Raw genomic sequence first — 27,161 nt, 5'->3', positions numbered from 1 at the left:
AAAATTGATCAATAAATCTATTTACACCAGTATATATTTTTCTAGTATCAATATATTTTCTTCTTGTTCATGTGTTTGTGTGTAAACTGGTTTCTAGCTGTAAAAATATTACCACTCTCTGTTTTTAAATGTTTGAAATTTATCTTTTCATCTTTCAGCGGCTGTGCAAGTGTCTCAATATGATGACCAAGTTACTCAGCTGTTTACAATGACAATGGAACAACTAAAACAGGTAATTTTAGTGCCTTTCAAATTTTTTTTTTTTTTTTTTTTTTTTGGTCCCCTGACAAAGGAGGGATTGGACCTAGTAATTCAATTCCATTCATCTGTTCGCATTTTTCTCAATATCCACAACTTGGAATTTTTAAAATTTTGCACGAACATTAGTCAGGATGAAAGTAAATTTTTTACTTGTGGAGGGGGACCCTGCATGCTTGGCTTGTTTTTTAAGTATTTAAATTGATTGTCTTGAAAATTGCAGTGCAGTTGCACTGCAATTTTCAATTGTTTTTTTTTCTTGGCTGAAGACATTTTTTTTATTATTATTTTGAATCCTTCTTAGAAACAATTTCATAATTGAAAACTAGCAGGGAGACCCACCACTGCTGTCCTGGATTGAATGAGGAACAATGAATGTTCCACACTTCCAATAGTTTTACATTTGTGGAATTGCACATTTTTCAATCCAATCAGTTGATTGCCTGCCCTAGTCAGGACCCCACTGTGATACACTGGGAGGAAGCTTTACATGTCTCCTCTTATTTCACAATACATTGTAGTCTACATTGCACTGTAAAGAGCCTACTGTTGATTTTATAAAATAATTTTGATTTAATGGCTTGAATTTTTTTTTTTTTGTCAAAGGTATTTCAATACAAAACCTATTTAAGAACACTTCCAGACACAAAGTACATTTGTGTAAAATTTTAAAAAATCAGCCCAGCTGTTTTGGAGTCAATAGAAAACAGACTCGCACGCACAGATACAGGCACTGACAAACACAAAATGCCTTTAATATATAAGTTGAGATATGAGACACAAGTAAGAAGTGCATTCCAAGTAACAATTCTTCGACGTACTTATTTTTGCATAATATGTTAGTATCTTCACCAAAAAGTAAGAAAAAGATGATTAATCTATATATATAAAAGTGAATATGTATGTATGTTTGTATGTCTGCTAAAAACTTTTGACCGACGGAACAAAAATTCACAAACTTGGTCTCATGTGAAAGCCCCACCCTCCGGACGACAAATATTGAAAAATTGGCCCAAAATGACCATCAGAAGTGGGTCAACTGATCGATTTTCTGCAGGGGGGGGGTGATATTTTAATGTTAAACATTATTTTTAAATCGATTTATAACTGCCCCCAAAAATACAGGCACCAACTCTTCTACATAAAGTATACACGGGGCCGTTTATTTTGGGTCAACTTGTATTTAAAACCCGCTGAGTCATGTCACGTGATCTTGACGTCAGCAAGCTGTAATGGCAGTCTGAATTTAAAAACATTGTTGTTATCGGTAAAAAAACTTTTAACCCTCACACAAGCTAAACTATGAACTTCTACGCTATGACAACGTTACCAAAGTTATTAGCGCGTTAAAAATAGTTAGATACGATAGTTAAACGAAAAATAACAAGCCAAAAATGTGAAGTAAAAAAAAAAATACGCTTACAAAAAATATTAACAATCAAAGTTTTTACAAAAAAAAAACACAGCCAGACGCCATTTTCTTTTTTAGTAACACTCATTAGAGTAAGGAAGACGAAGTGAGAGAGAGAAACATACACAAAACACAAACAGAGAGAGAGAGAGACAGATAGAGAGAGATGTCTAGACAGGAAACGAAATACGTAATTTAATAAACGCTACATGCTGAATCATAAAAAATGTGAAGTAAAACAAAAAATAATACGCTTGTCTATGTCCCTTGTTTGTCCTGCATTTTAGTATAAATACATTGAAAAAAAAACGTGTTCTCGGCTTTCGCGCTGCTCCCCCCCTTCCCACCATCATCTGGGGGAAGTGAAAACTAAAAATAACGATCCCGCGATGACCTCATTTAGTGTCTTCCTGTTAATCAAACCTCTTTTAGCTTTATAAGTTTTAACTTAACACGCTAATCAATTACTCTCACTCGTGGTCGAGACCGTTAAGTAGTTTACATTGGTTTCCGCGTCAAGGCTTCCGGGTTTAATCCCTCCTCCCGACCAAACGTTTTTTTTTATTACTTCACTTATTCTTTAATTTACCCCCCCCCCCATACACAGGTTTATTTATGCCATTTTTTTCCCCCATTTTGGTTTTGGGTTTTTTTTTTTGTTTTTTTTACATCGTCTTTTTTATAATATTTAAGCAGGAATATTAAATCCCCCCCCCTCCCCCCATACACACACCTACAAACATCCGGGCAACGCCGGGTACCCCCCGCTAGTCTATATATAATATATAAAAGCGAAAATGTGTGTATGCATGTTCGCTTTTTGTGTATGTCCAAGAAAGGCTTTTTTCAGAGAAGCGGTCAGTCGGCTCACAACTTCTTAAAACTTTTTATATCACATAGAAATTATAATATCTCCAAGTTAACAACGGAGCTCGTCTGTCAATTTAATTTGCTCGACTTTGGTAAGATAAATATTCAACATTTGTTGCTCGTCGCATGTGGATTATTATAATAAAAGCGACACTAATTCTGGCTGTATTTTCCGTCTATCGGCGGAAATGTCCGAAAGCAATCAGATTTGATCAATGTGGAAATATTTTCCTTATATCAAACAATTGCTATTCAAATTGGACAAGGGGAGCTGCCCCCCCCCCCCCCCCAACATCTTGGGGAAACAAAAATAAAAAAAAAATGTTCCCGCAGTAAATGAAATACTATCCTGCAGTCAAAGTTGACCTCATTAAGTCATTAAAACGTGCACCTGCCAAATCTAAGTAATTAAATAAATTCAAACGTGTTTCCATTCATATCTATCAATGACCCAATGGTTAACATAGCACGCTTTTTTTTTTTCACACTTTAATTTCCAACTTCGCCTCAAGGGTTCGGGTTTGGGTTCGATCCTCATACTCACCTACCAAAACTTTTTATTTTATCCCCCGCCCCCCCGAGTTTTGATTTACCCAAAACCACACACACCTCAAAACACCCGGGCAACGCCGGGTACCTCTGCTGGTTAAAAATAAATAATAATTTGTATTTTGTCGATTCGTCATTCATGATAACTTGGTTAAATAATAGACTGACTTATCTCCCCTGATTACAAATATTTTATCAAAGTTAGATTGGCAAAATACAAAACTGATTAATATTCTTAATTAAAAAATTCTACTTCATATTTTTCCCAATTTTTGGTGTAGATAACATATTTTTACCTATATAAAGTATATTAAAATGTTTCCTGTTAATTTTTATGGAACTGTGATGTTTTTGTAACCAATGCTTTATAAAGTTTTTCTTTTAATCAATTTAAAAAAAAATGTTTTCAATCTTTCAATTTCAATGGAAATTGAATGATTTTGTTGTTTCCATTAATGTTGATGTTTTTTCATCTTTTCTTTCTCCCCACTTTTTCTCTACCAATTTTAGATGTTACCATTGGAAACAAATATCAAAGATGCATATCAGAAAGGAACAGATGATGAGCAAAACTTCATTCAAAACCTTAGTTTGTTTTTGTGTACTTTCCTTAAGGAACATGTCATATTGATTGAACGGAAGTCTGATTATTATTCACTTTTGATGGAGGTAAGCAGCTTTAGGTTCTTGTCTTATCTTTTTCCTTTCTTTTTTGTCTTTTTATCCACCCACACAAAAATTTACAATCGATTTAATACACAATGGCTGCACTAAAATTTGGGTCAAACCAGTTCCTGGAGATGCGCCATAACGTATTTGTTTTATATTTTTTTCTAATGTTTTTTTTTTTTTTTTTTTTTTTTTTTTAATAAAGTGAAATGTGCAACGGAAACAATTCGGACAATATGTGTGATATAGACCAGTTGTATATGTATGGTAAAGATGATACAATCGATATATAATAAAAGGTTACAGTCTTTAGAAAAAAAATGTTGTTGCATGCATTTACCCCCCCCCCCTCGGTACGTTATTTTATATCGTACTTGTAATGCCATACATATTTTTCAATCAATTTACCTGTATAATTTTAATTCCTGGTAGGATGATAAATAAAGGAAACCCTGCTGCCACCATGATGTGAGGGTTGTTTGTATTTGGTTAAGGAATTATAGCTGAACAATCCGAGCGAAGGTTTAAGCAGTTTTGTTTAAGAGAGAATAAACGGCCGGAAGGATTATATCCGGTTCTGGGTGATTTGAAGCAAACAGTAACTGCGAGACTATAACAGACATTGTCCAGGATTGAATAAGAATCAATAAATGTTCCTCCCTACCTTGCATGTGATGAAAATTGGTGAAATCACCCATCAACCAACTATTGATTTAATGAAATTATTTTTATATACTGACTTGAATTAAAGTTAAACGTACAATAGTCAAGTATCATGGTTCAATTGTACTGTATTTTTCTCCTGTTTTTCTTTTCTTCTTGCACACACTTTCTAATTTGCATATGCACGTTTTTTTGCTGCTGCTCCTAATCTCTTGGCAAGCCAGCCATCCTTCGCTGCTGCTGCTACTTTACTACGTGCTCATATGCAACATGCTACAAAAATGTGACGCAAGTAGGTAGTTACTAGCATATTGATATAAACAATAGTTATTGTAATATTTTATTATGAAATTAGTTGCCAAATACGATCAAGACGTTATAGCAATATTTGAATTCTTGCTAATGTTTTTAGTTATGAGCTTCAAATTCGAGAGGTTTTAGTAATATGGAGTTGCCATTTTATTATTATTCACAGGTCTATTCTGATTTAGATTTTCCATTCAACTATAAAATGCATCTTTATAAGTTTTTTTTTTAATTCTACTAAATTTAATTTGCCCACTACAATTATTTTTTTCTTTTTAGGCTCTTCATTATTTGATTCTTATATCTGAAGTTGATGAAGTTGAAATCTTCAAAGTTTGTTTAGAATATTGGAATTCATTAGCAGCAGACCTCTGTCGTGAAAGTCCTTTCTCAGCAAGTACGACTCCTTTGATGCTAGGACGACCAGCCGGTGAAATGCCCATTAGAAGACAATTATATAACCCAGTCCTATCAAGGGTGAGAAATTCTTTTTTTTTTTTTTTTTAAATTTTAATTAAAAAAATTTGTTTTAGTTATATTGGCCTAATTTCTTTTTGTTAATGTTAAAAAATGTGAAACTTTTTAATATAAGCTTTTCATATTAAAAGAGAAAAAAATCAATTACAAAAGATCATGTTCGATTTTAAGGAAACTTTTATGGTTTAATTTGAAAAGGGAAATGTGTTCATTTTTTTTTTTTTTTTTTTTTTTTTTTTAAATTTTTAATTCCCTGAAGATTTATTTTTAGAAACTTTTTTTTTTTTTAAATTATGAAATTCTTGTATAATTTTTTTTTTTTTTTAACTAGGTGCGAAGAGTAATGATTTCTCGAATGGCCAAACCAGAGGAAGTGCTTGTCGTTGAAAATGAACAAGGAGAAGTTGTACGAGAATTTATGAAAGATACAGACTCCATCAATCTTTATAAAAACATGAGAGAAACTCTGGGTAAGTGACGATTGAAGTTTTCCATCTCCCAACACATTCCACGCCTCAACCAAAATTATCATCATCCTCAAATCTAGGAAAATGTTTTTAAATGCAACCAAGCATCTCTTTATGGTGCTCTGTCCATCTTGCTTAAGTTTGAAATATAATTTTTAGGTGTAGCGGTATGTTGCGTACTCGTTGGGAAATATAGATTGGTGTTTCATACTTTGCCAAGGAGATTGTTTTCGGTAGAGTTTATTGGTTTGTAGCTGTTTGTTTTTGTATAGCCTAGTGTTTACATTGCTTAATCAATCGTTACCAAACTTGATCAAAATATCAGTCATGGTCTAAATTAGTACTGATTTAATTTTTGGATTTCTAGGTCAAAGGTAAAGGTTACAGGAAAGATGAAATTTACACTTTTAGTGATAAATTTGGGTCCGTTCTTTGTAGAGATTTGCTCATATTGTAGATAAATGAAGTTCTTCATCTCTATAAAAGTAACTTTGTGTGTGTGTGAGTTCCTCATAGGTTCCGAAATGGCTGAGCCTGGTTAAAAAAAAACAAAAACTCGTGTGGATGGGAATCACTGTACATTGTAAAACAAACCGCAAATTTTGTTGTGAAAACTTGGATTTTCTTTGGCGAAAGTCTTGAAAAATTTTGAGAAGTCTTTAAAAATGAACATTGAAAATTTTTATGAACGCTGGATATATAGATTTGCTGCTCTTTGAGATAACAGCAACCATCATTCACAATTTTAGCCTGATCAAGTAAATAGTTTTAGATTTATCAATGTTTCCATAGCATAACTTCAAAAGTATACAATATGGAGAAGTAAGGTTCAAATAATACTATCCTTATGTTGTCAGGTGAAGTTATGAAACACTTATTACATTGTAAAGTTCTTTTTTTCCCAGTATATTCCAAACCATAATGTAAATTGTAGAGAAGAGAAGACTTTAACCAAGGATATGGAGCACTTTTAATCCAATTATAAAGTCTTTCTTATGTAACTGCAAAAATGCAACGGTTTAAATCCATATCAAAGGCAAGAGAGCCAAAGTGTGTTATTTTGGTCAAGTCAACTTAAAAATGAATATGTCTCCAATATAATTTTATTTATTTATTTTTTGTTGCAGTTGTTAGACGTTGTCACTATTTACTTGCCTCCCCATGAGGGTGAAGTTAAAGACCTGATGGTTTTTAATGTTCTGAAAATCCAGCTACTCAAAAAAAGGGTACTCTAGATGCAAAAAAATAAATAAATAAATTCAAGTGTTATGTATAGAAGTAAAACCTGGCGAGAGAGGGTTGAGGACATGCGTTGCATGGAGAGGAATAATGTGATGAATGTATAATTTGAATCTTAGATAGGCTTAGAGTCTTAGAGATTTTGATCAGAGTAAGATTAAATCTGGACAATATAGGTAGATGCGTGCAGAACAGGAGACCTTGTTGGTATGGACACATTGAAAAAAGAAATGCATGAAAGTTCTTGATTTGGTAGATGTTAAACCATTGAGATAGCAGAATTAGTTAACAAAGGACATCAAAGACACCGTGTGAGAATTTTGCACAAACATTAGTCATGATGAAAGTAAATTTTTGCCAAAACAGATTTTCCGGGATAACTTTTTTTTTTTTTTTCTAAGGGGATATTATAGGGGTAAAATTGCCCCCAAAACGTTCGTTTGTTCATTTATTAGCACTTTTTAATTTTGTTTAAAATTTGCACAAGCATTAGTCATGGTGAAAGTAAATTGTACACTCGTGGAGGGGGCACGGCTTGTGTTATTTTTATTTATATAATTATTATTTTATTTATATAATTTTGTGTTTGTGTGTACTGATTGGGTTTATTCTTTTGAATATTGTTTCATTTTTTGTTAAATCTTTGCTGGATTGAAACCATTCTTTTTCATTTTGCTTAGTTTATCTGACTCATTTGGACTATGCTGACACGGAAAACATAATGACCGAAAAACTTCACAATCAAGTGAACGGCACTGAATGGTCTTGGAAAAATTTAAATACTGTAAGTGCATCTTCATTGCCAGTTCCTTTCTTCTTATAGTTCTACATACTTATAGATCTGTGTGAGGTAGAGATTAGGGTTTTTTTGTTTTTTTTTTCAGTAGAGGCCACCAAGAGGGCAGGCTTGAAATTGTTATTTGTATGCATGCACAAATATACATTTATACCTTAAAGTTTGTTCATTTTTAACTCTTTCTTAACTATCTGACAATAGCTCAAATAGAAGACTAGAACGCTATGTTTTGGTTTCAATTCTAGCTGATGGCACTAAAGTCACACTTTTTTTTTTTTACTTTTGAAATCATTACTACATGTTGGGTACAACATAATTTATAATATACGATAGAGAATTGATTCTATAATAACTCTGCATAAGTTAAAATATATTTAAGCATATTTTATGACAGAGAAATGTCAGGCAGTCCTCTAGTATAATGTAAATCATAATTCTATGATTATAATTATTTGAAGGTAATATTTAAAGCTCTATTTATACAGTTAGACTGAAGATTTCAAGGTTTCAGTTTCAAAAAAAAGAAAGAATTCAACTCACTTTTTACTTTTTTTTGTTTTTGTTTAAATAACAGACATTTATTTACAGGTACTTCTAGAATAATGCCTTATCAAAAATAAAATATGCATAAATATTATATTTTAATTAATACGAAAACTTAGACATGTACATGCAAGTATTGTTTTTTCTAAGCCATTCACTTCTTTGAAGTAAAAAAGAAAAAACATACTTGTACTTAGATCGAAACCAAAGCCTAAACACAGAGAGTTGATAACCATTAGACCAGCATGACACAACTTTAAAAGGTATTTTCAAACTACTTATTCTTAACATAAGTAATCTGTAATGTGAATTATTCACGCATGCGCATTCGTGAAACAGTTACCAAACAGATAAAAATCCAATGACTCCTACATAGCAATTTTTCAATTTTGACTCCTTAGCAGCCCTTTTTTTTTTTCTGGATGAAAACTGATTAAAAAGTTTTCCACATACCTGAATAATCTTATATACTAAATTTCAAGTTTATAGATAAAAAATTTGTCGCGTATATAGGTTGAGAAGTGTCCTCACGCGCACACATTCTCACTTTCATAGATATGATAGATAACAGTTGTGATAAAAATAAAATTTGCAAACATCCTACTATGTATTTTTAAACAAGTAAGCTAAGTGGCCGACTATAGTTAAGGACGACCTGAAGGCTCCCTTTTTGTTAACTGCTACACCGAGGTGTAGGGGAGAGTGCCACTCTATTCCAAGGATTCTTCCACTTGCTCTTGATCCCTCTTCATAATGCTGAGTGTTTAGCAAGGGAGTGTCAAGTATCTTCCTTTTTTTTGTTTGACTTGATTGAGGATTGAACCCTAATCTCCCAGCCCTTTAGCAAGCAAGCACTTATACCATTATACCAAATGGTTGATTGATTGAAAAAGTGAACATTGGCAAATGAGAGGAATTAGACATTTTGTATAAGATAATGGATTTCCTTTTATTAGACATGTGTTCGACAGATATCAAAAACTGTAATCGGACATATAAACATCATTTTGACTTAACTCTAAGGATCTCAAACCATGTCAGGACTTACCACCACCATGCCATATAAGAGGAGGAAAAATAAAAAGAAAAGAACAATTTCCTGAACATGAATGTTTTATTACTCAAAAATTTGAAAAAAAAAAAAAAAAAATTCAATTTTATTTTCAATAAATAACAATATTTATTAAAAACAATTTCACACTCGTCTGGTCTTTCTTAACTGTTAAATCTTGAAAATATTTCCGTTTTGAAAACCAGTTTGATGAATCTTTCTAAATGTTATATTTTTATTCTCCCTTTTTCAGCTGTGTTGGGCAATTGGCTCAATCAGTGGTGCTATGTATGAAGACGATGAGAAGAGATTTTTGGTGACAGTTATCAAGGTGATTATCGTTTTATTGAAATTAACCAACAAGAATAAAATGCTATGCATTTTATTCTTGTTGGTTAAAGGTCTCTTTTTTTGTTGCGTTTTTTTTATTTTTTTAAAATGGTTGCTTTGGGTTTAATGAGAAGCACTTTAAAAAATTTTTTTTTAACTATGCTACTAACGTCATATTACTTTTTTCTTTTTAAAAATAATACAGAGAAAGCCTAAACTTAATTCGTTGGTATAACACAGAAATACAAAACACGAATTACTTTGTCACGAAAGAGCAAATACCCAGGGATATAAAATATAAGCAAACGGGAATTCATGTAAAATAATATATATATATATATATATATATACACACGCACAATTATATAAAATGTATGTACAAAAAAGATGGAGGGGTATAGGAACAATTAAAATATATCTCAGAGCAAGTCCAATGATTGAATAAATTCCTTCTGTCGACAGAGAGGGCCTGCGTGAAAAAATCAAGACTAACTCCAAAATCTTTAAAGGATTTTGAGTCGGCCTGGTGTAAGTTTTCTGTGTATTGTGTTTAAAGCGCTATATAAGTTTTGTATTATTAAAAAGTTATTTTTTCTTTTTCTTACTTGAGCTGTTGCCAATCAAGCATTTTTTCGCAACAGTACCTGAAGGGGATGCACTGTACTTTGGCAAGTAATGTTAATGGCTCTTCTATATTACACAAAGGAAAAAATATTGAATTTCAAGTGGAACAAATGGTACCTACATAATTGTCAGGTCTCAAATAGTAATATATCTAAAAATTATGAAAAATAATGTGATAGAAAAATAATTAATGAAAAAAATTTGTGAAAGGAGACGAAATCATTATATTACAACTATTGTGAAAAGAGAAGTTGACAGGGAAGATAATTAAGTTCTGTTGCTTATGTTGCATGACGAATGTAATTCAAAATGTTAGACAAAATTTATCTCCCATATAAACTTTGATGAAAACTGTTTTTCATTAATGATTATTTTTCTATCTTATCGTTTTTTGTAATTTTTGGATATGTTACTATTTGTGACATGACAATTACGTAGGTACCATTTGTTGGTGTGTGTGTCCCCCCCCCCCCCGCGACAAAGGGGGATTGGACCTAGTAATTCACCCCAGTTTATTTTTTTTTCACTTTTCTCAATAACCACTCCTTGAATTTGAAATTTTGCACAAACATTAGTTATGGTGAAACTAAATTTTTCACTCTTGGAAGGGGGTCCCCACATGCTTGGCTTGTTTTACTTGAAATTCAATATTTTTTTGTTTTGTATAATAAAGAAGCCTCATGTTAATGATTGTGTATGGACTGATTGGACAGTCTTGAGGGGTTTTATGGTTGTTTTCATGGCCAGCTGTTTATTGGATAAGCCATGCGATGAAAAACAAAATTTTCAAAACTTAAATGGCATATTTCACTTATTGGTTGTCCAACAGAGAAATGGAAATATTACATAAATTCAAACAGAATGTTCTATGATGACATGTGAACAAATCCTGAAACATGCTTCATTTTTTTAGGGAGATCTTAAATGAGTACAGATCCCCTGAAGTTGTTAACCTCTAATTTTGTAACTAAGAAAAAAAAAACTTTTTAAATTTTCTCTCTTTTTCTTTTTCTGAACACATCTTGTTTGCACAAGTCCGAGAATCAAAACTGTCCCATTTTTTTACCTCTTCAGTTTTGACTGAGAAATAGAAATCTTAAGTTTGAAGTAAGTTTCATTTTGGCTAAAAATGCATGCACCATGTCATTTTATCATAGATTTGCTGCTGTTTGCCTCACAAGTTTGTATATCTACTTATATATATGGCAATCAATTTCTTTTTTCTTGCTTCAACGAGTTAAGTCTATTGTGCTTTCAAACCAATGAACAAAATGTTGATCATCGTAAAATTTCTTAATGGAAGCTGAATTCCACAATATCCACTTGAACAAATTCTGAAAGATTGCTTTGCTGTAAGACAAAACAAAAACAATAAAAATAGAACCATCTACCCTTGACACTGGATTGAATAGTTTTGCTGAAGGCAACTACAAATAATTCAAATAAAATCCTGACTAGATGCATTCAGAAAAAAACTGATTGCTGATGATGCTTGCAACAGATACTACACTTTAAACCAGGGTTCGTACAGACTTATATTTCTATTATTACCTTGAAAATATGAAACTGTCTTGAAAATCTTTTTTGAAAAAGCCTTGAAAATTGTATTCTTTATGTCCAGTAAAAATCTGTGTCGAAATATTAAAGATAAAATCAAAATAAATAGTATTAAATTATATTTAAAGTGTTAATAAAAATATCAAAATATTTTTTAAATATTGAAAATAAAATCGAAATACATTTTTCTGAAATTACAAGAGTTACAACCATTTATCACAAAATTACATTGGGTAGTTTTGTGATAAAGATTCAAATCTCCGTCTATTTTTGTTCTCATTTATAATTTAATTTTTTTTTTTTTTTTTCATGGGGGCACAATGGGGAGGGGTAGTGGCAGGTGCTATAAATACCCCCCCCCCATGCCCCTTAAAAAGAAATACTTTCTTTGTGCAGAAGGGACTCTACAATGGCGAATGATAATTTAAAACTAAATAGGCCGAACCAAAAAAAAAAAAAAATGGACAAAACAGCAGCCATTTTGGTTTGAAAGTCGTAAAAAAAGTTATTTTTTGAGATGTAATAAAAAGCATTTAAAACTACTTAAAAACAAAAAAAAAATGGCGAAGGTTGGTTGCAAAGTAATTTTTGTTGGCTATGGTAACATTTATTTGTATTTTTGTTTTTGTTATTTTTACCACTTTTTCAAATCGCTGCAGATTGTAAATCAAACCCTGAATTTTGTCTGGAGAAGGCCTTGAAAATCTGTAAGAACCATGTAAACTTGTCTTAAAAGCTGTGAAATGAACAGACTGTTTCTAAGAACTTAAATCTGATTTGTAGACTATTTTAAGATTTTCAATTCTGAAAGTATAAATTTAAAAAAAACGTTCTTTAAAGGAATCATATGAAACATTTTTATGACGACAAAAATGAAATGTTCAAAATTCATCACATAAATAAAATTTGCATTTTTTTTTCTCCCAAGGAGAGAATAAATAAATATATATATATATATATATATATATTTGCTCTTCTTTATTTTGCAAAAAAACTTTTCTTAAATAAAACAATTTTTTTTTCTTTTTCAGAATCTACTTGGCTTGTGTGAACAAAAGCGCGGTAAAGATAATAAAGCGATTATTGCTTCCAACATTATGTATGTTGTTGGTCAATACCCACGGTTTTTGAGAGCACATTGGAAATTTTTGAAAACTGTTGTCAACAAATTGTTTGAATTCATGCATGGTGAGTACCTTCTATTTTTTTTTTTTTTTTTTTCTCATATTGAATACATTATGTAAACTCAGTGTCTTTCAAAATACTTTAGTAAGGATAACGCGTAAAGTTAATCGGAATGAACTTTCGGTAAAAACAAAGCTTGAACACATATTCTCTCTAGTTAAATTAAATATGTGTACTCTCTACTTTTTTGACAGAATAATAATAATAATAATAAAAAAACAAAAAAAAAAACTTTCGACCAAATCATTAGAGTCTAACCAAAGTTTTTTTGTCACTATTTTGCTGAATTTTATTTTTCCAGGGTTTGTAAAAACGTAAAAAGTCTTTGAATTTTATTTTTCCAGGTTTTGTACAAACGTGAAAAGTCTTTGAATTTTATTTTTCCAGGGTTTGTACAAACGTGAAAAATCTTTGAATTTTATTTTTCCAGGGTTTGTACAAACGTGAAAAGTCTTTGAATTTTTGGCCTTTTGCCTTAAAAAGGCCTTATTTCTATTATTTCCTTGAAAAAATGGAAAATGTCTTAAAAAGGCTATGAAAATCGAATTTATGTTCAGTAAATATTTGTGTCAACATATTGAAAATAAAATCGAAATAAATGCTAATAAATTATTTTTAAATATTAAAATACCATTAAAATATTTTTTAAATACTGAAAATGAAGTAGTAAATGTATGTAAATTGCAGCATTTTATTGTGGAGTTATGTCCCTTTTATCACAGAACTTTTACTTTTAAATTTCTGGCATTGTGCATTCAAAATTGAAATGTAAAACAAATTCAGCACAGGCACATTTAAAAATGGAGAAAATAACTATTTAATCGCACTTAAGTGGGTCAGGGAATGTAAATATGATTGTCGGCAGGCATAAAAAAAAACATTTGTTTTAAATAAAATGGGTGAAAGTGTCTTGAAATCACACATGACTGTTACTAAACAGAAAATGAATGAAAATACATGTCGAGAATCGGCACTCAAATTGACTAATTATAATTTTGTTCCAAAACCATCAACTTCAACTGATAACCTATGAAATTTCAACCCTGCCACAAACTGGAACTTTAGATGTAAGCTGCAAACCAAAGGCTGTTTTGGATTTTGCTAGTTGCGTGTTATTTTCATGTAAATAACTGACCTTTAAAACTACTTCATGAAATAAGTGAAAATGATTTGATACTTATGAGGTTTGTTACCGTAATAAATTTGAACTTTCACAAGTGTTTCCAGGCAGATAATGGAAACAACCGGAATATGCGAATAATAAAAGAATTACCATGATTTTTGCTGTCAATTAAGATTTTTATTTTATTATAGCATTGTTTAGATATCAAATTTTGTTTTGAAAACTTGAATTTTGGGTGCAAGTCTATAAATGGTCCACAAGTAATCTTTTTTACTATAAAAATCTGGAAAAAATCTTTATAATGTACATACTTGTCACTGCATGAACATGTCATATACGTAAATCGATCAAGTTTTTTTGTTTTAAGAAAATCAAATATTATCAGACGTTTTATCAAAGATTTGCTACAGGCCATCTTGTTTGAGAGATAACATCACTAACGACCCCTGGCGGAAATAAGGTGGAAGTATGGGTCAGCAATGGCAGACCATCGACTATTTTTAGTTGTTTTTTTTTTTTTTTTCTTAATAATAATCTTTTTTTTCTTACGCGTGCGCGCGCTAAAAAATTCATCACGGTTTCAGCTTTTTTTTTTTTTTTTTTTGTAGAGTGTTAAAACATTACGATCACACAAAATGATCTACGATTGATGTGAGAAAGGTATTTCTGACTCTAACGATTCCCAAAATTCTGACTCCGACTCCTTATTTTGAAGTCTAATATTCAGTAATAAGTCAAATTAAAATAATCGACTCTTTTTCCAACTGTCAGTGAGAGTCAGGCAAACAGAAACAAATTACTACTTACAACTAATATATATATATATATATATATATATATATATATATATATTAACAAGAACAAAGTAAACCAACACATATACACAATGCCATGCTGTCAAATACTCACATATATTTACATTCGCAAATTATGGACATTTTGACTTGCACTATTTACCCAACTTTCTTTAACATGAATTTGCATAAATTCATCTCCATTTCAGCTACTTTTTATGCAATAGACCATGCTAAAACTTTACAATCACACAAGATCTTTGATATAAGAAAGGTATTTCTAACTCTAATGATTCCCATAATTCTGACTCTTTATTTTGAAATCTAAAATAGTAAATTCTGAACATTTTTAAGAGCCCAAGTCTTTCCGAATATCAGTGATTATTTTTTTTTTTAATTTTTATTTTTTTTTCTTAGTGACATGAAGGATAGTTAATATGTATTCTGATTTTGTCACTAACAACAAATATTAAGATTTCCGAAATGAAATTAAAATTGTCTTTTTTTAATATGAATATATCAGAAGAAATACATGTCTTTTTTTTTTTTTTTTTTTTTTCTTTTCCAGAAACGCATGATGGAGTTCAAGATATGGCATGTGATACATTTATAAAAATTGCGCAAAAATGTCGTCGACATTTTGTTCAAGTACAAGTTGGAGAAATGATGCCATTTATTGAAGAGATCTTAACGAGTATCAATACAATCATTTGTGATCTCCAACCTCAACAGGTAAGAAAAGAGATTTTCCACTGACATTCTTCGTCTCTAATCATAAACTTATAATCCATAAAAATATGCATATTTATCCGGCTTCAAATCATGTATTTACACCTGTAAAGGTTTTTTTTTTTTTTGACTTAATGATTGAGATATATATATATATATATATATATTCCTATAAATTTTTTTTTTTTTTTTGTGTATTGATATTCATAGTAAAAACCCCTTTTTTCTATTTATTTAAAAAGAAAATACAACTTATATATATATATATATATATATATATATATATATATATATATATATATGGGTCGTGGAATTGCATTCATCTGGAAAAGATCTAACTAATTTGCATATTCTTTTAAACATTCAGTTTAATTAATTCCCTATTATTTTGGTTTTCTTATGGGATGATCATCTTTAGTTAATTATTACATGTAATTATATCCATGCAGATATTCTACATGATTTATACTTGCATAATATTTGCATAAAAAGGTAAACACAAACCTCTTTTTATATATATTTATGTATACGTATATGCGTTTAAAAAATTTTACCTACCAAACTCCTCTTGTTTTTGATCTACAGACATGAAACTTAATATATAGGGTATTTGAACCCATGCGAAACTTGGGTTTTAGCCGGGGAAAATCAGTGTGAAAATTTAAAAAAAAATGGAATTTGTCAAGTGAAGGTCGAACGATGGCATTACGAATATGCATGCATCACGTAATAGCTATTGGTTCATGTTTTAATTTTTAACCTTGCAGTAAACGTCTTCATAGCTCAGGCATTAATGTCAAAGGAAAAAGTAAATCGTCAGCTAAATGTTTTGGTTTAGATTCTCGATGGTGGTGCACAAGTCTTTTTTTTCTTTCTTTTTTTAACTTTTTAAATCATATATTGAGTCCAATATAATATAATAAGTACAAAATCTGCATTAATCAAAATATATTAAGCATACTTTATGACTGGGCAGCCTGCTAGTATATATATATATTTTGATATATGAGGTACGTTCAATAAGTTTCCAGACTTCTTTCCTATGGGCATTTTTATTAATGGTACATGCATGAAACTCTAGTCCCCTTCGAAGTAACCTCTTCTGGTTTCAATGCACTTGTTGTACTGTTCCAACAAATTCTGGAAGGCCCCACGGAAGTCATCTTGTGTGAGCGTGTCAGTGACCCTTCATCTCCTCAATTGTCTCATAACGACAGCCTCCAAGGTTTTCCTTGAGCTTAGGGAATAACTCAAAGTCATAAGAAGCAAAGTTTGGACTATAGAGAGGGTGAAGAACTGTCTTGATGCCTATCTTGGTCAAATAGTCCGTGACACAGATGGAATTGTGGACTAGTGCATTTGTGCAAATCTTCTGCATCTTCAGTTGCTCATGATCCCATACTAACATCAAACTGTGCATGACCGTCCTTATCGATGAAATTCTTTATTTGATCAATCAACTCTAGTGTTCTTCCATTCTTACTCCTCCCACACCTCATCGTATCTCGCAAACTCCCTGCCTTCCTTGAATCTCTTATGCCACTCAACTGATGCTTGATTCATGAAAGATGGTCCAAAAGCAGTCTGAAGTATTCCATACATTTGTGGCATTTTTTACAAATTTAAAAAGGAATTTTATTGCATATCGTTCTTCTAAAGTGTCCTCACATCCTTATTTCAATTTAAAAGAAATTTATTTCCAAACTTACCTGTCCAGATTTATCCATCTTTCCAGTCGATTTTTATCACTTCCTCTCAGTTTTTTTTTCTTTTGTTTTCTCTTGTGAACTGGACCTGCTACCTTAATTGTTTTACATCTACCAATTGAAAATACTAAGTAAGAAAATGCAAAGACTTTGAGGTGGAAGGCTGAAGGAAGATTTGATGATCCAAGAAAACCTTGATGCAAATCAACAATAAGGATCTTAGACAATGAAATTTGAATGGAATTGATCCTAAAGATGGCCAAGTTTGGAGATAGATTGTAGACTGCCAGAAAATGTTAGACTTCATACATTACAGAACAAATAAGATGTTAAAATGAATGATAACCTTGCCTGAAGCTTAGCTTTAAGTCAGTCTAAATTTTTATTATTATTAGGCTTGTTAAATATTAAAAAAAAAAAAATTTTTTTTCTAATGGCGTTTGTATGTTGTGAAATTTGGTTATTGAAATTTGATTACTGAAATTTCTTAAAATGAATTAAAATTAAAATTTGTTTTGTTTTCTACCTTGCAAAATCTGTTATTTTCTAATTGTAGGTTCATACGTTCTATGAGGCTGTGGGTTTGATGATAAGTGCCCAGACCGATCAGCTTCCTCAGGATCATCTTATTGAACGATACATGATGTTACCCAATCAAGTATGGGATGGCATCATCAATCAAGCGACACAGGTTAAATAAAAATCACGCTTCTACATCTTTTTTTTTTTTTTTTTAATAACGTGACCATTAATTTCTTCAGCGGTTCCATGATAGGTTTAACTGATACCCTCATGGGCTATGAAATCCAATCTGATTAATTGTGGCACACTTTGCATTGAGTACTATGCTAAGATATAGGGGAGGGTGTCATTCCTTCCCTGAATCACTCCATTTCTCCTTGATCTTTAATTTATAATGCTGTTTAGCAAGAGGGATCAAGTAATAATTTTTATCTATTTATTTTATTTTTTCTGAGTCTTTGGTATGTCTTTATCAAGAATTGAACTCTAATCTCCCCCAGCCCATTAGCAACTATTAAACGGTTTTCATCAAATGGAAATGGAATTATGTTGTCTTTTCTAGCACGACAATTTTATCATTCCATTCTGTGAATTCCTCAAGATTTTCTGATGAGTGATGAAAAAATGATTTTGCAATGTTTTACTTTGTACATTACATGGAAATCCATTTACTCTATTGTCAAAGGTTGTGGATTAAAGTTGATAATATTCTCTATTCTGAGTATTCGTCTGTTGTTTGGGAATTATAATCCAAAAATTTCTTCATTTTTCTTTATTTTTCTTTTAAATTATTTCTGGAAACTTTTAATTGACTTTTTTTTTTTTATTTTTTTTTTTTTGTTGCTGTTTCTGCAGAATGTTGAGGTCTTGAAAGATCCTGATGCTGTCAAACAACTTGGTAATATTCTCAAGACAAATGTGCGTGCATGTAAGGCGTTGGGTCATCCGTATGTGCTACAGGTCAGTGATAACAAAATAAAAGTTTTAATTGAAATTCCGCAATACTTGATAAATTTGTATTTGTGAATCTTAATTTTCACCTAATTTTCTATATACCAATTTATTTGATTCCATATTGTTTCATATTCAAAAAATATTCGTTCAATTTTTAGCAAGAGGCTTCAGTTTTATATGCAAATTTAATGTAAAATGACCCCCATTTCCAACCTGATTTTTTAACTGTTTTTTAACAAAATAAATATTTTGCTAAAATCTTATTGAAAATCAAGTGAACCTTTCAACATGATATTTTATGAAGCACTATTTAATATTCAATATTAAACAATTAAAAGAAAATTATTTGATTTGCAGGCTATTGACCATTATCTTGCATATAAACATTCGAGATAAGGTCAAGAACCTGCAAATAAACTGTTTCTACCTATGAATTAAAATCACCTCTTTCTTTGTTAATATGGGATAAATGTGTTTATTTTTTTTTTCTCATTAAGAAACCAGAAAATCTTTTTGTGTTAAGACAAATATTGATAAATTGTTAATATTTTGTTTTTAGAAATGAATGATTTTTATTTGTGGACTCTTATCGTCATCTTCATACTTGTTGTTTCACAATGTTTCGGCAAACTATTCTTTGGGCCTTCTCATCTCAAAGGATTCCAATAATAAAATATGTACAGTTATTAATTTTCAGCTATTATCGTTGGTCTCCTGACAAAGGAGGGATTGGACCTAGTAATTCACTCCCGTCTGTGTGTTTGCACTTTTCTCAGTAATCATGCCTTGGATTTTTAAAAAATTTTGCACAAACATTTTCCGGGATAAGAGGCCATTATAGGGGTAAAATTGCTCCCAATACGTTTGTCTGTTTGTTTGTTCACACTTTTCTAAATAACCACTACTTGAATATTTTTTTAAATTTTGCACAAACATTAGTCTGGTGAAAGTAAATTTTTCAGTTGCGGAGGGGAGACCCTGCATGCTTGGTTTCTTGTCAACAAAATGTTGCCATGTTTTCTGATATTAAATAATATTTTTAAAACAAGAATGTTCTTTTATATATTTTTTAATTGGAATTGATTATTGAGATGAGTATTATTTATTAATTTATTTATTCATTTATTTATTGCGGACTGTTATTCTCATCTTTTAGTTGTTTAATGACGTTTCGGCCAACTATTCCTCTGGCCTTCGTCAGATGGTAACCGTGAAGGGATAGAAACTCTGAATCTCCTGACTGCATTCTCAGCAATTACTGCCTTCCATAGTGGCTGTCTCACCACGTTTTGGCCAACTAAGCCTCTGCCTGACTTTGGGTAGGATTGGCAGAGTGGATAGAGACATTGAATCCCTATGGTTCCAGGTAAGCATTGTCTGAATATAGTGGTTTCAATCCTATCCAAAGCTGGCCAGAGGCCAAGTTGACCAAAATGTGGTGAGACGACAATAACTATGGAAGGCAGTAATTGCTAAGAATGCAGTTAGGAGATTTAGAGTTCCTATTCTGTTAAGGTAACCACCTGACACAGGCCAAAGGAATAGTTGGCCGAAACGTCATGAAACAACAACGAAAAGATAATAATAGTCCGCAAGAAATAAATGAATAAATAATACTCAGCTCAATAATGAATTCCAATTAAACAATATATATACCACTCGGTACGAACCCGACAACGGAAGATAAGATAATAAATAAACGTGGATTTTATAAGACCAAAAAATCCAACCTTGATCGACCTTCGGGGCTTGTGGTGCAGTGGATAAAGATGTTGAATCTCTACGGTCTGCAGAGTGAGCATTGTCTGAAGATAGTGATTTCAATCCTACCCAAAGTCAGAGGCTTAGTTGGCCAAAGGTGGTAAGATGACAACAACTATGGAAGGTAGTAATTTCTGAGAATGCAGTCAGGTGATTCAGAGTTCCTATTCCGTCGCAGTAACCACCTGATGAAGGCCAGAGGAATAGTTGGCCGAAACGTTGTGAAACAACAACTAAAACAACTGAGGATAATAAGTCCGCAATAAATAAATGAAGAATGTTTTTTTAATGAATTTTAATAAATGTAATAAAAAACTGCAATGACGCTTTTAATGAATTTTAATAAATGTAATAAAAAAACTGCAATGATGCTTTTAATAAATTTTAATAAATGTGATAAAAAAAACTGTAATGACACTTTTAATAAAAAATTGCAGTGACGCTTTTAATGAATTGTAATAAATGTAATAAAAAAAACTGCAATGACGCTTTTAATGAATTTTAATAAATGTGATAAAAAACTGCAATGACGGTTTTAATGAATTTTAATAAATGTGATAAAAAACTGCAATGACGCTTTTAATAAAAAATTGCAGTGACACTTTTAATGAATTTTAATAAATATAATAAAAAAACTGCAATGACACTTTTAATGAATTTTAATAAATGTGATAAAAAAAACTGCAATGATGCTGCAATTTTGAAAACATTTTTTGCTTTTTTTTTTTTAACCCCCCCCCCCCCAAAAAAAAAAAAAAATATATATATATATCTAATATGTAGACTTTGGAGCAATTAAAAAAAATTAAAAAACAAAAAAAAAAAAAACAGGACAATCTGTAATATTTTTGGGGGTTAAAAAAAAAAAAAGATTTCAATTTTATTTTCTCACTTAAAAAAACAGTTCTTACAATGATTTACAATAGTTTTAGAATAATAAACTGTATTTAAAATGTGTATTTTTACTCACTAGTAGTGGTCACACAAGTCATTATCAATAAATGTTGCTTGAAGTTTAAGTGACAAGTTTATGTGAATTTCCAGCACCCTCTGCTTCTTTCTATAAGTGTTGCAAATCATTTTGCGTTATCGCAACAGCCGTTTAACATTGATTTCTTGCTATCACTGATTGTTGGTCTTCTCTGTAATTTCAGTGGCAATAAGCTTCAATTCAGTGAAGGTGTGAGTGGTGCTCTCTCTCCTTGATCCTTCATAACCATTTTGTGTGGTTTCAGTAAAGATTGTTACCACCACATGTGCATATATTGGGGTGGGGCTGGGGTTTAGTTTATAGGATTTCTGGCAGTTTCAGTTCTGTTTGGCTTTAATCATGTTTCTGTGATTTTTAATAACATACAATTAATTTATAGAAAACATTTCTTAGATTTTATTTAATTTTTTTTACAATTTTTGTTTTTATACACAACGTACTAAAGTATAATTTTCAAATGAAAATTAAAAACATTAATGAATGAACAATTCTCAAACAAAACCTGTTAAATAAATAATAGAAAAAAATATTCAGGGTTGGACGAAAGGCTTGTACTTTGATTTTAAAAGTTAATTTTACAAGCGCTTATAATGATTTGATGTAAATAATGAAAATGTATCAATTTACGAATAAATATTGAATGGATATATTATATATATATTTTCTGTTTTTTGTTTTTCTTGCAGCTTGGTCGGATTTATTTAGACATGTTGAATGTATACAAGGTGATGAGTGAGAATATTAGCAGTGCTATCGCTACGAATGGTGAGAGCGTCACAAAACAACCTCTTATCCGGAGCATGCGTACTGTTAAGAAAGAAACATTGAAACTTATATCTGGCTGGGTTAGTCGGTCGAATGACCCACAAATGGTAAGGAACACGTCATTTTAATCTTTTTTTTTTTTTTGTCGTCTCGTTTGGTTCAATCGCATATTTGCTGTATCATGAGTTGGATTTTAATTGTTAGAAATGGTAAAAATTAAAATTTTTTTTTTTTTCTTTGTTTGGATATACACAACAAGTGCAGTGAAACTACAGGTGTGTTGACAGATGATGACCAACAGTTTGTATGCAAGAAATGTACGACAAAAGACAAATGCAAACTCTGATATGGAGAAAATATGTGTGGATGGCAAAGTTATTGAGGCTATTCAGAAATTTTGTTGGTGTAGCAGGTGCTAGTGTGATAAGTAAAATTGGGAATATGTAGCAAAAGTTTCAATTTTTGCCATTACTAACCAGCAGAGCATTACCACTGTCGACCAATGTAAGAATCTATCAGGCATGTGTAAACAGTGATAATATTTGAAAGTAAAATTTGGCTAGTAAATGTTAAGGACATGTGTTGCATGGAGAGAAATGATATGATGTGTGACGTGAGTCTTGGGAACAGGCTCAAATGTAATGAGCTCAGAGGAGGATTTTGTAGTGTGTGCAGAACAGTAGACTTTGATGGTTTGGCCATGTTGAAAGAAGCATGGCTAGGTTGGAGGATGTAAATCAGTTGGGGTAGCAGAGTCAGCCTATGCAGGGAAAAGACCAAGGAAAACATGTGAAGTGCTAAAAATAAGTGTGAAAAAAAAGATGAATAAAGACAGACCTGGCCAGAGATAGATTAGCTTGAAAATCAATTTCTTTTAAACAGCATCCAATATATGACAGCATGTAAAACGAACATTAAATTGATGATGATGATGATGATGATCACCATATTTTTTTCTATGTTTTTGTTGGCCTTCCCCTGCTAACTGATCCTGCTACAACTAGTCTAAGTTATCTTTGGAGATTTTAAAAGTTGGACCTTCAGAGCATTTAGTCTGACATGTTAAACTTTGATTCGGACTAGCCAATTTTTATTTGTTATTCTTGTACCATGTTGTTGGCAATGAAATGACATACTTTGCTACAGTTTATTAAAAAAATAATCTAGTTCGACTCTGACAATTGGAAATAGCAGAACATTTTTCAATTATGACTGGCATCCAAATCATCAAAGAGAATAACTGATTTTAATTGAAGAAGATAAAGGGTTGTTGTCTGTACGAATAAAATTTTATTTCTTTTTCTGTATAAATTTAAAGAAGTGTAAACAAGTAAAAATTTAAAACAAAAATGACTTCACTATATTCTGTGTTATGTACGACTAATATGATGTTGCATTGAAGGGTTCCATCCTAAACTCAACTCTCTTCCTGATCTACATCAATAATCTCCCTAAGATCATTCATTGACATTTATGCTGATGACACTACCATCTATGGCAACACTTCAAAGACCATAAACGACCAAGTTCTCTTTGATTCTCTCTCTTCTGATTTTGATCACTTGGTGCAATCGGGGAAAGAGGTAGCTGGTTAATTTTAATGCATCTAAAACCAGCCTTCTATCTTTACATCATCAAAAAACACTCCTCTAGCTGAAACCACTATCAATAATTTCCCTCACTTTTTATCTGTGCCTAAACCTAAGCATAGATTCCATGAAGAAAGCTTCTTTCTTAGAACCGCACTCCTGTGGATCTCTCTTCTGTTTCCCTGCTTTCCAACTGACTACAATATAGTCATCTTCAAGTCCCACGTAAACAAGTTCTTGATGAGCCATCCCCTTAAGTAATACAATTTACATTTCCACTACTAATGATTACAATATTGTCTCATTGACTACTGTGCACCCATTAACTTTATCCTCAAATGGCCTCCGGGCCTTGATAAGTGATGACTCCTTTGCAAAAAAAAAAAAAAAAAAGTTGTAATCTATTTAGTTTTAAAATTGTTGAGTTTCTGTAATTTTGTTTAATTGTATATTTAAAACTTTCAGGTTGCTGGAAACTTTATACCTCCCCTGCTGGACGCAGTGCTGCTGGATTATCAAAGAAACGTCCCCGCTGCTCGGGAGCCAGAAGTTTTAAGCACAATGGCAACCATCGTCAATACTTTGGAGGTAAAACATCATGTATTAAAGCAAAATTCTCATAATAAATGTTAAAAAAAATATTTCATTGTATCTAGATTACACATTGGCCATTAAAGCATACTGCTGTCCAACATGTGACCAAATCAATATTTATGGCATGCCAAACACCATCTACTTTAAACATCCTTATTAAGACTTTTTTGTTTATAACATTTTATTTTCAGAAGTTTAAATAAGATGAGCCATTGGTACCGTCGGTTTCAAACCTGATATTAGGGAACCGTTTTAGGTCCCAATATCAAGCTCTCTTCAGCCAATCTATTTGATCTGTCTATAACTGGAAATGGAAACTCCCACTTCTAGTTATAGACAACAGATGAGATAGATCAGCTTATGAGAGCTTGATATTAGGACCCAAAATGGTTCCTTAATATCAGATTTGAAACCAATGGTACTGATGGCTTATTTTATCTAAACTTCTGAAAATAAACTGTATAAATATTATGTTCTTATTTTGAAAATTTTATTCTTTATAATTGAGAACTCTGCTGGAATACTGGCTAAGTATATAAATATAAAAAAAACATTACAGCTCTTGACTTAAAATAAGTGCTTTATGCCAAATGGATAGTTGAATATGGTTAAATTTGTGATTATTTTCACATAAAATACTAGTCCTTATTAATCCCTAACTGTACATCAAATGGATACCATTATACTTAGTTTGGTACACTTCATCATAATAAAGGTTCGTACTTATCAAAAATATATTTTTTGAAAAGTCAATATTTAAATATTTGTAGAAGGTGCTCTGTTTCTAATGCAACATTCAAATAAATAGATCACTTATTTTAGAACCATGCAACGTTTTTAGGCCAAATTTTGCAAATTTAGCCTTTTTAAAAAATTTTGCTATTTAAATAATTTCCAAAAATAAGACTAAACAGTTTTTAAAAAAGGCTAAATTTACAAAATTTGGCCTAAAAACGTTGAGTGATTCTAAAATCGGTGATCAATTTACTAGAACGTTACATTTAGAAACTGAGCATCCCATACTAATATTTAAATATTGATTTAAAAAAAAAAAATTTTTTTGTTTTGATAATCTGGTAAAATAGTATCCATTCAATAATAATTTGCTGAAAAATCCAATGTCTTAATTAAAAAATTGTTTCATTAAAATTATATTTTCTTACAGACTTTTAAATAAATGTTTTTACAATTATATATATTGATACATTTTTATACAATGTTTTGGTTTTCATATATTTTTGTATTCGGGGGAGGGAGGGGACCTTGTTTGTTATTTGTCGTGTTATTTGACCAAAAAGAAATTGGAGTTATTACCCCTTAACAATAGCGCCGTCTATGGAATGCAGAAGTGCCGTTTTCTTTTATTCCACCATTTTGGACTTTCAAATTTGCGTAATTATCCTTGTCTCCTACTCTAATGGTTCTATGTTTGTGTGCCACTGTTTTCCAGCCAGCACAACGTGGTAACTCTGGTCGCTTATTATTGTTTCTCCATACCAAAGTAAAACCATTTAGAGAGCAGCCGATTAGGCAAAATGTTAAGAGGGTTTGTAAATGGTATGGGAGACATAAATTTCAATCCTTGCTCTAGTCATACCAAAGACTTGATGCCTCTTTGCTAAATACTGTGTTGTTAGGGGAGGATCAAGGGTAAGTGGAGAAATCCTGGGAATGGAGTAATGCCATCAACTACATCTCTGTATCAGCTAATGAAAAGAAAGCCTTTGGGTTGTCCTCAACTATAGTCGGCCATTTAGCTTTTTAGAAAATGGCTAAGATTTTTCAGGGGTTTTTATTTATATACAAGAAATCCTTTTTTTTTTTTTTTTCTTAGACTTTTTTTGAATATAAGAAAAAAGGTTTTATATTTTTTTTGGTCCCTGACAAAGGAGGGATTGAACGTAGTAATTCACTCCCGTCCGTCTGTTTATTTGTTCACATTTTTTTCAATAATCACGCCTTGGATTTAAAAAAAATTTTGCACAAGCATTAGTCATGGTGAAAGTAAACCAGCCAGAACAGATTTTCCGGGATAACTCTGGTTGCTCCCCTAGGGGTAAAATTGCCCACAAATCATTCATCTGTTCATTTGTTTGCATTTTTCTCAATAACCGCTCTTTGGATTTTAAAAAAAAATTTGCACAAACATTAGTGAAAGTAACTTTTCACTTGTGGAGGTGGACCTTGCATGGTTTTAAGCAGAACAAAAATTCTATAAAAAGTTTTTGTTAATTTAAAATTTCACTTTGATTGCTTGCAGAACCACATCACAGAAGAAATTCCACAGATTTTTGATGCCGTGTTTGAGTGCACTCTTGATATGATTAATAAGGTAAGGTCATTTGACGCAAACTGAGAAAAATGTCAGAATTATCTTGAAAAATCAAAAATCCACATGCACAAAAGGAAACTTGTTTATGTTGTGTTTTCTCTTTTCTAGGACTTTGAGGAATTTCCTGAACACCGAACCAATTTTTTCTTGTTATTACAAGCCGTAAACTTTCATTGCTTCCAGGGTAAGTTTTGTACAACACAATGGTGAACAGTTGAATAGAAAAGAACAGTACTTGTACAGTTTAATCAAGACATTAAAAAATGAAAATGTTGAAAAAAGATTATATTGCATGTATCCGTTATG

The 27,161-nt window shown here is 31.4% G+C and overlaps 1 protein-coding gene across 2 annotated transcripts in view; it reads left to right on the top strand.

The window, feature by feature from the left end:
• The window catches only part of LOC145260662 (exportin-1-like), an 89,221-nt gene that overhangs the window by 52,739 nt on the left and 9,321 nt on the right, over nucleotides 1-27,161 (top strand). For both annotated transcript variants that reach the window (XM_080119011.1, XM_080119010.1), the window contains exons 9-22: nucleotides 159-232; nucleotides 3,599-3,757; nucleotides 5,006-5,203; nucleotides 5,535-5,673; nucleotides 7,590-7,693; nucleotides 9,553-9,630; nucleotides 12,842-12,998; nucleotides 15,481-15,644; nucleotides 17,904-18,038; nucleotides 18,725-18,829; nucleotides 22,262-22,447; nucleotides 24,395-24,517; nucleotides 26,784-26,855; nucleotides 26,964-27,039. In XM_080119011.1, coding sequence (XP_079975137.1) covers nucleotides 159-232; nucleotides 3,599-3,757; nucleotides 5,006-5,203; nucleotides 5,535-5,673; nucleotides 7,590-7,693; nucleotides 9,553-9,630; nucleotides 12,842-12,998; nucleotides 15,481-15,644; nucleotides 17,904-18,038; nucleotides 18,725-18,829; nucleotides 22,262-22,447; nucleotides 24,395-24,517; nucleotides 26,784-26,855; nucleotides 26,964-27,039 — 1,770 coding nt within the window. The remainder of the gene's footprint in view (nucleotides 1-158; nucleotides 233-3,598; nucleotides 3,758-5,005; nucleotides 5,204-5,534; nucleotides 5,674-7,589; nucleotides 7,694-9,552; nucleotides 9,631-12,841; nucleotides 12,999-15,480; nucleotides 15,645-17,903; nucleotides 18,039-18,724; nucleotides 18,830-22,261; nucleotides 22,448-24,394; nucleotides 24,518-26,783; nucleotides 26,856-26,963; nucleotides 27,040-27,161) is intronic.

This window comes from Euprymna scolopes, chromosome 36, assembly GCF_053919585.1.
Source record: "Euprymna scolopes isolate OS-2025 chromosome 36, ASM5391958v1, whole genome shotgun sequence".
In the NCBI taxonomy this organism is placed as follows: Eukaryota; Metazoa; Mollusca; class Cephalopoda; order Sepiida; family Sepiolidae; genus Euprymna; species Euprymna scolopes.
This window is presented reverse-complemented; position numbering and strand designations above follow the sequence as displayed.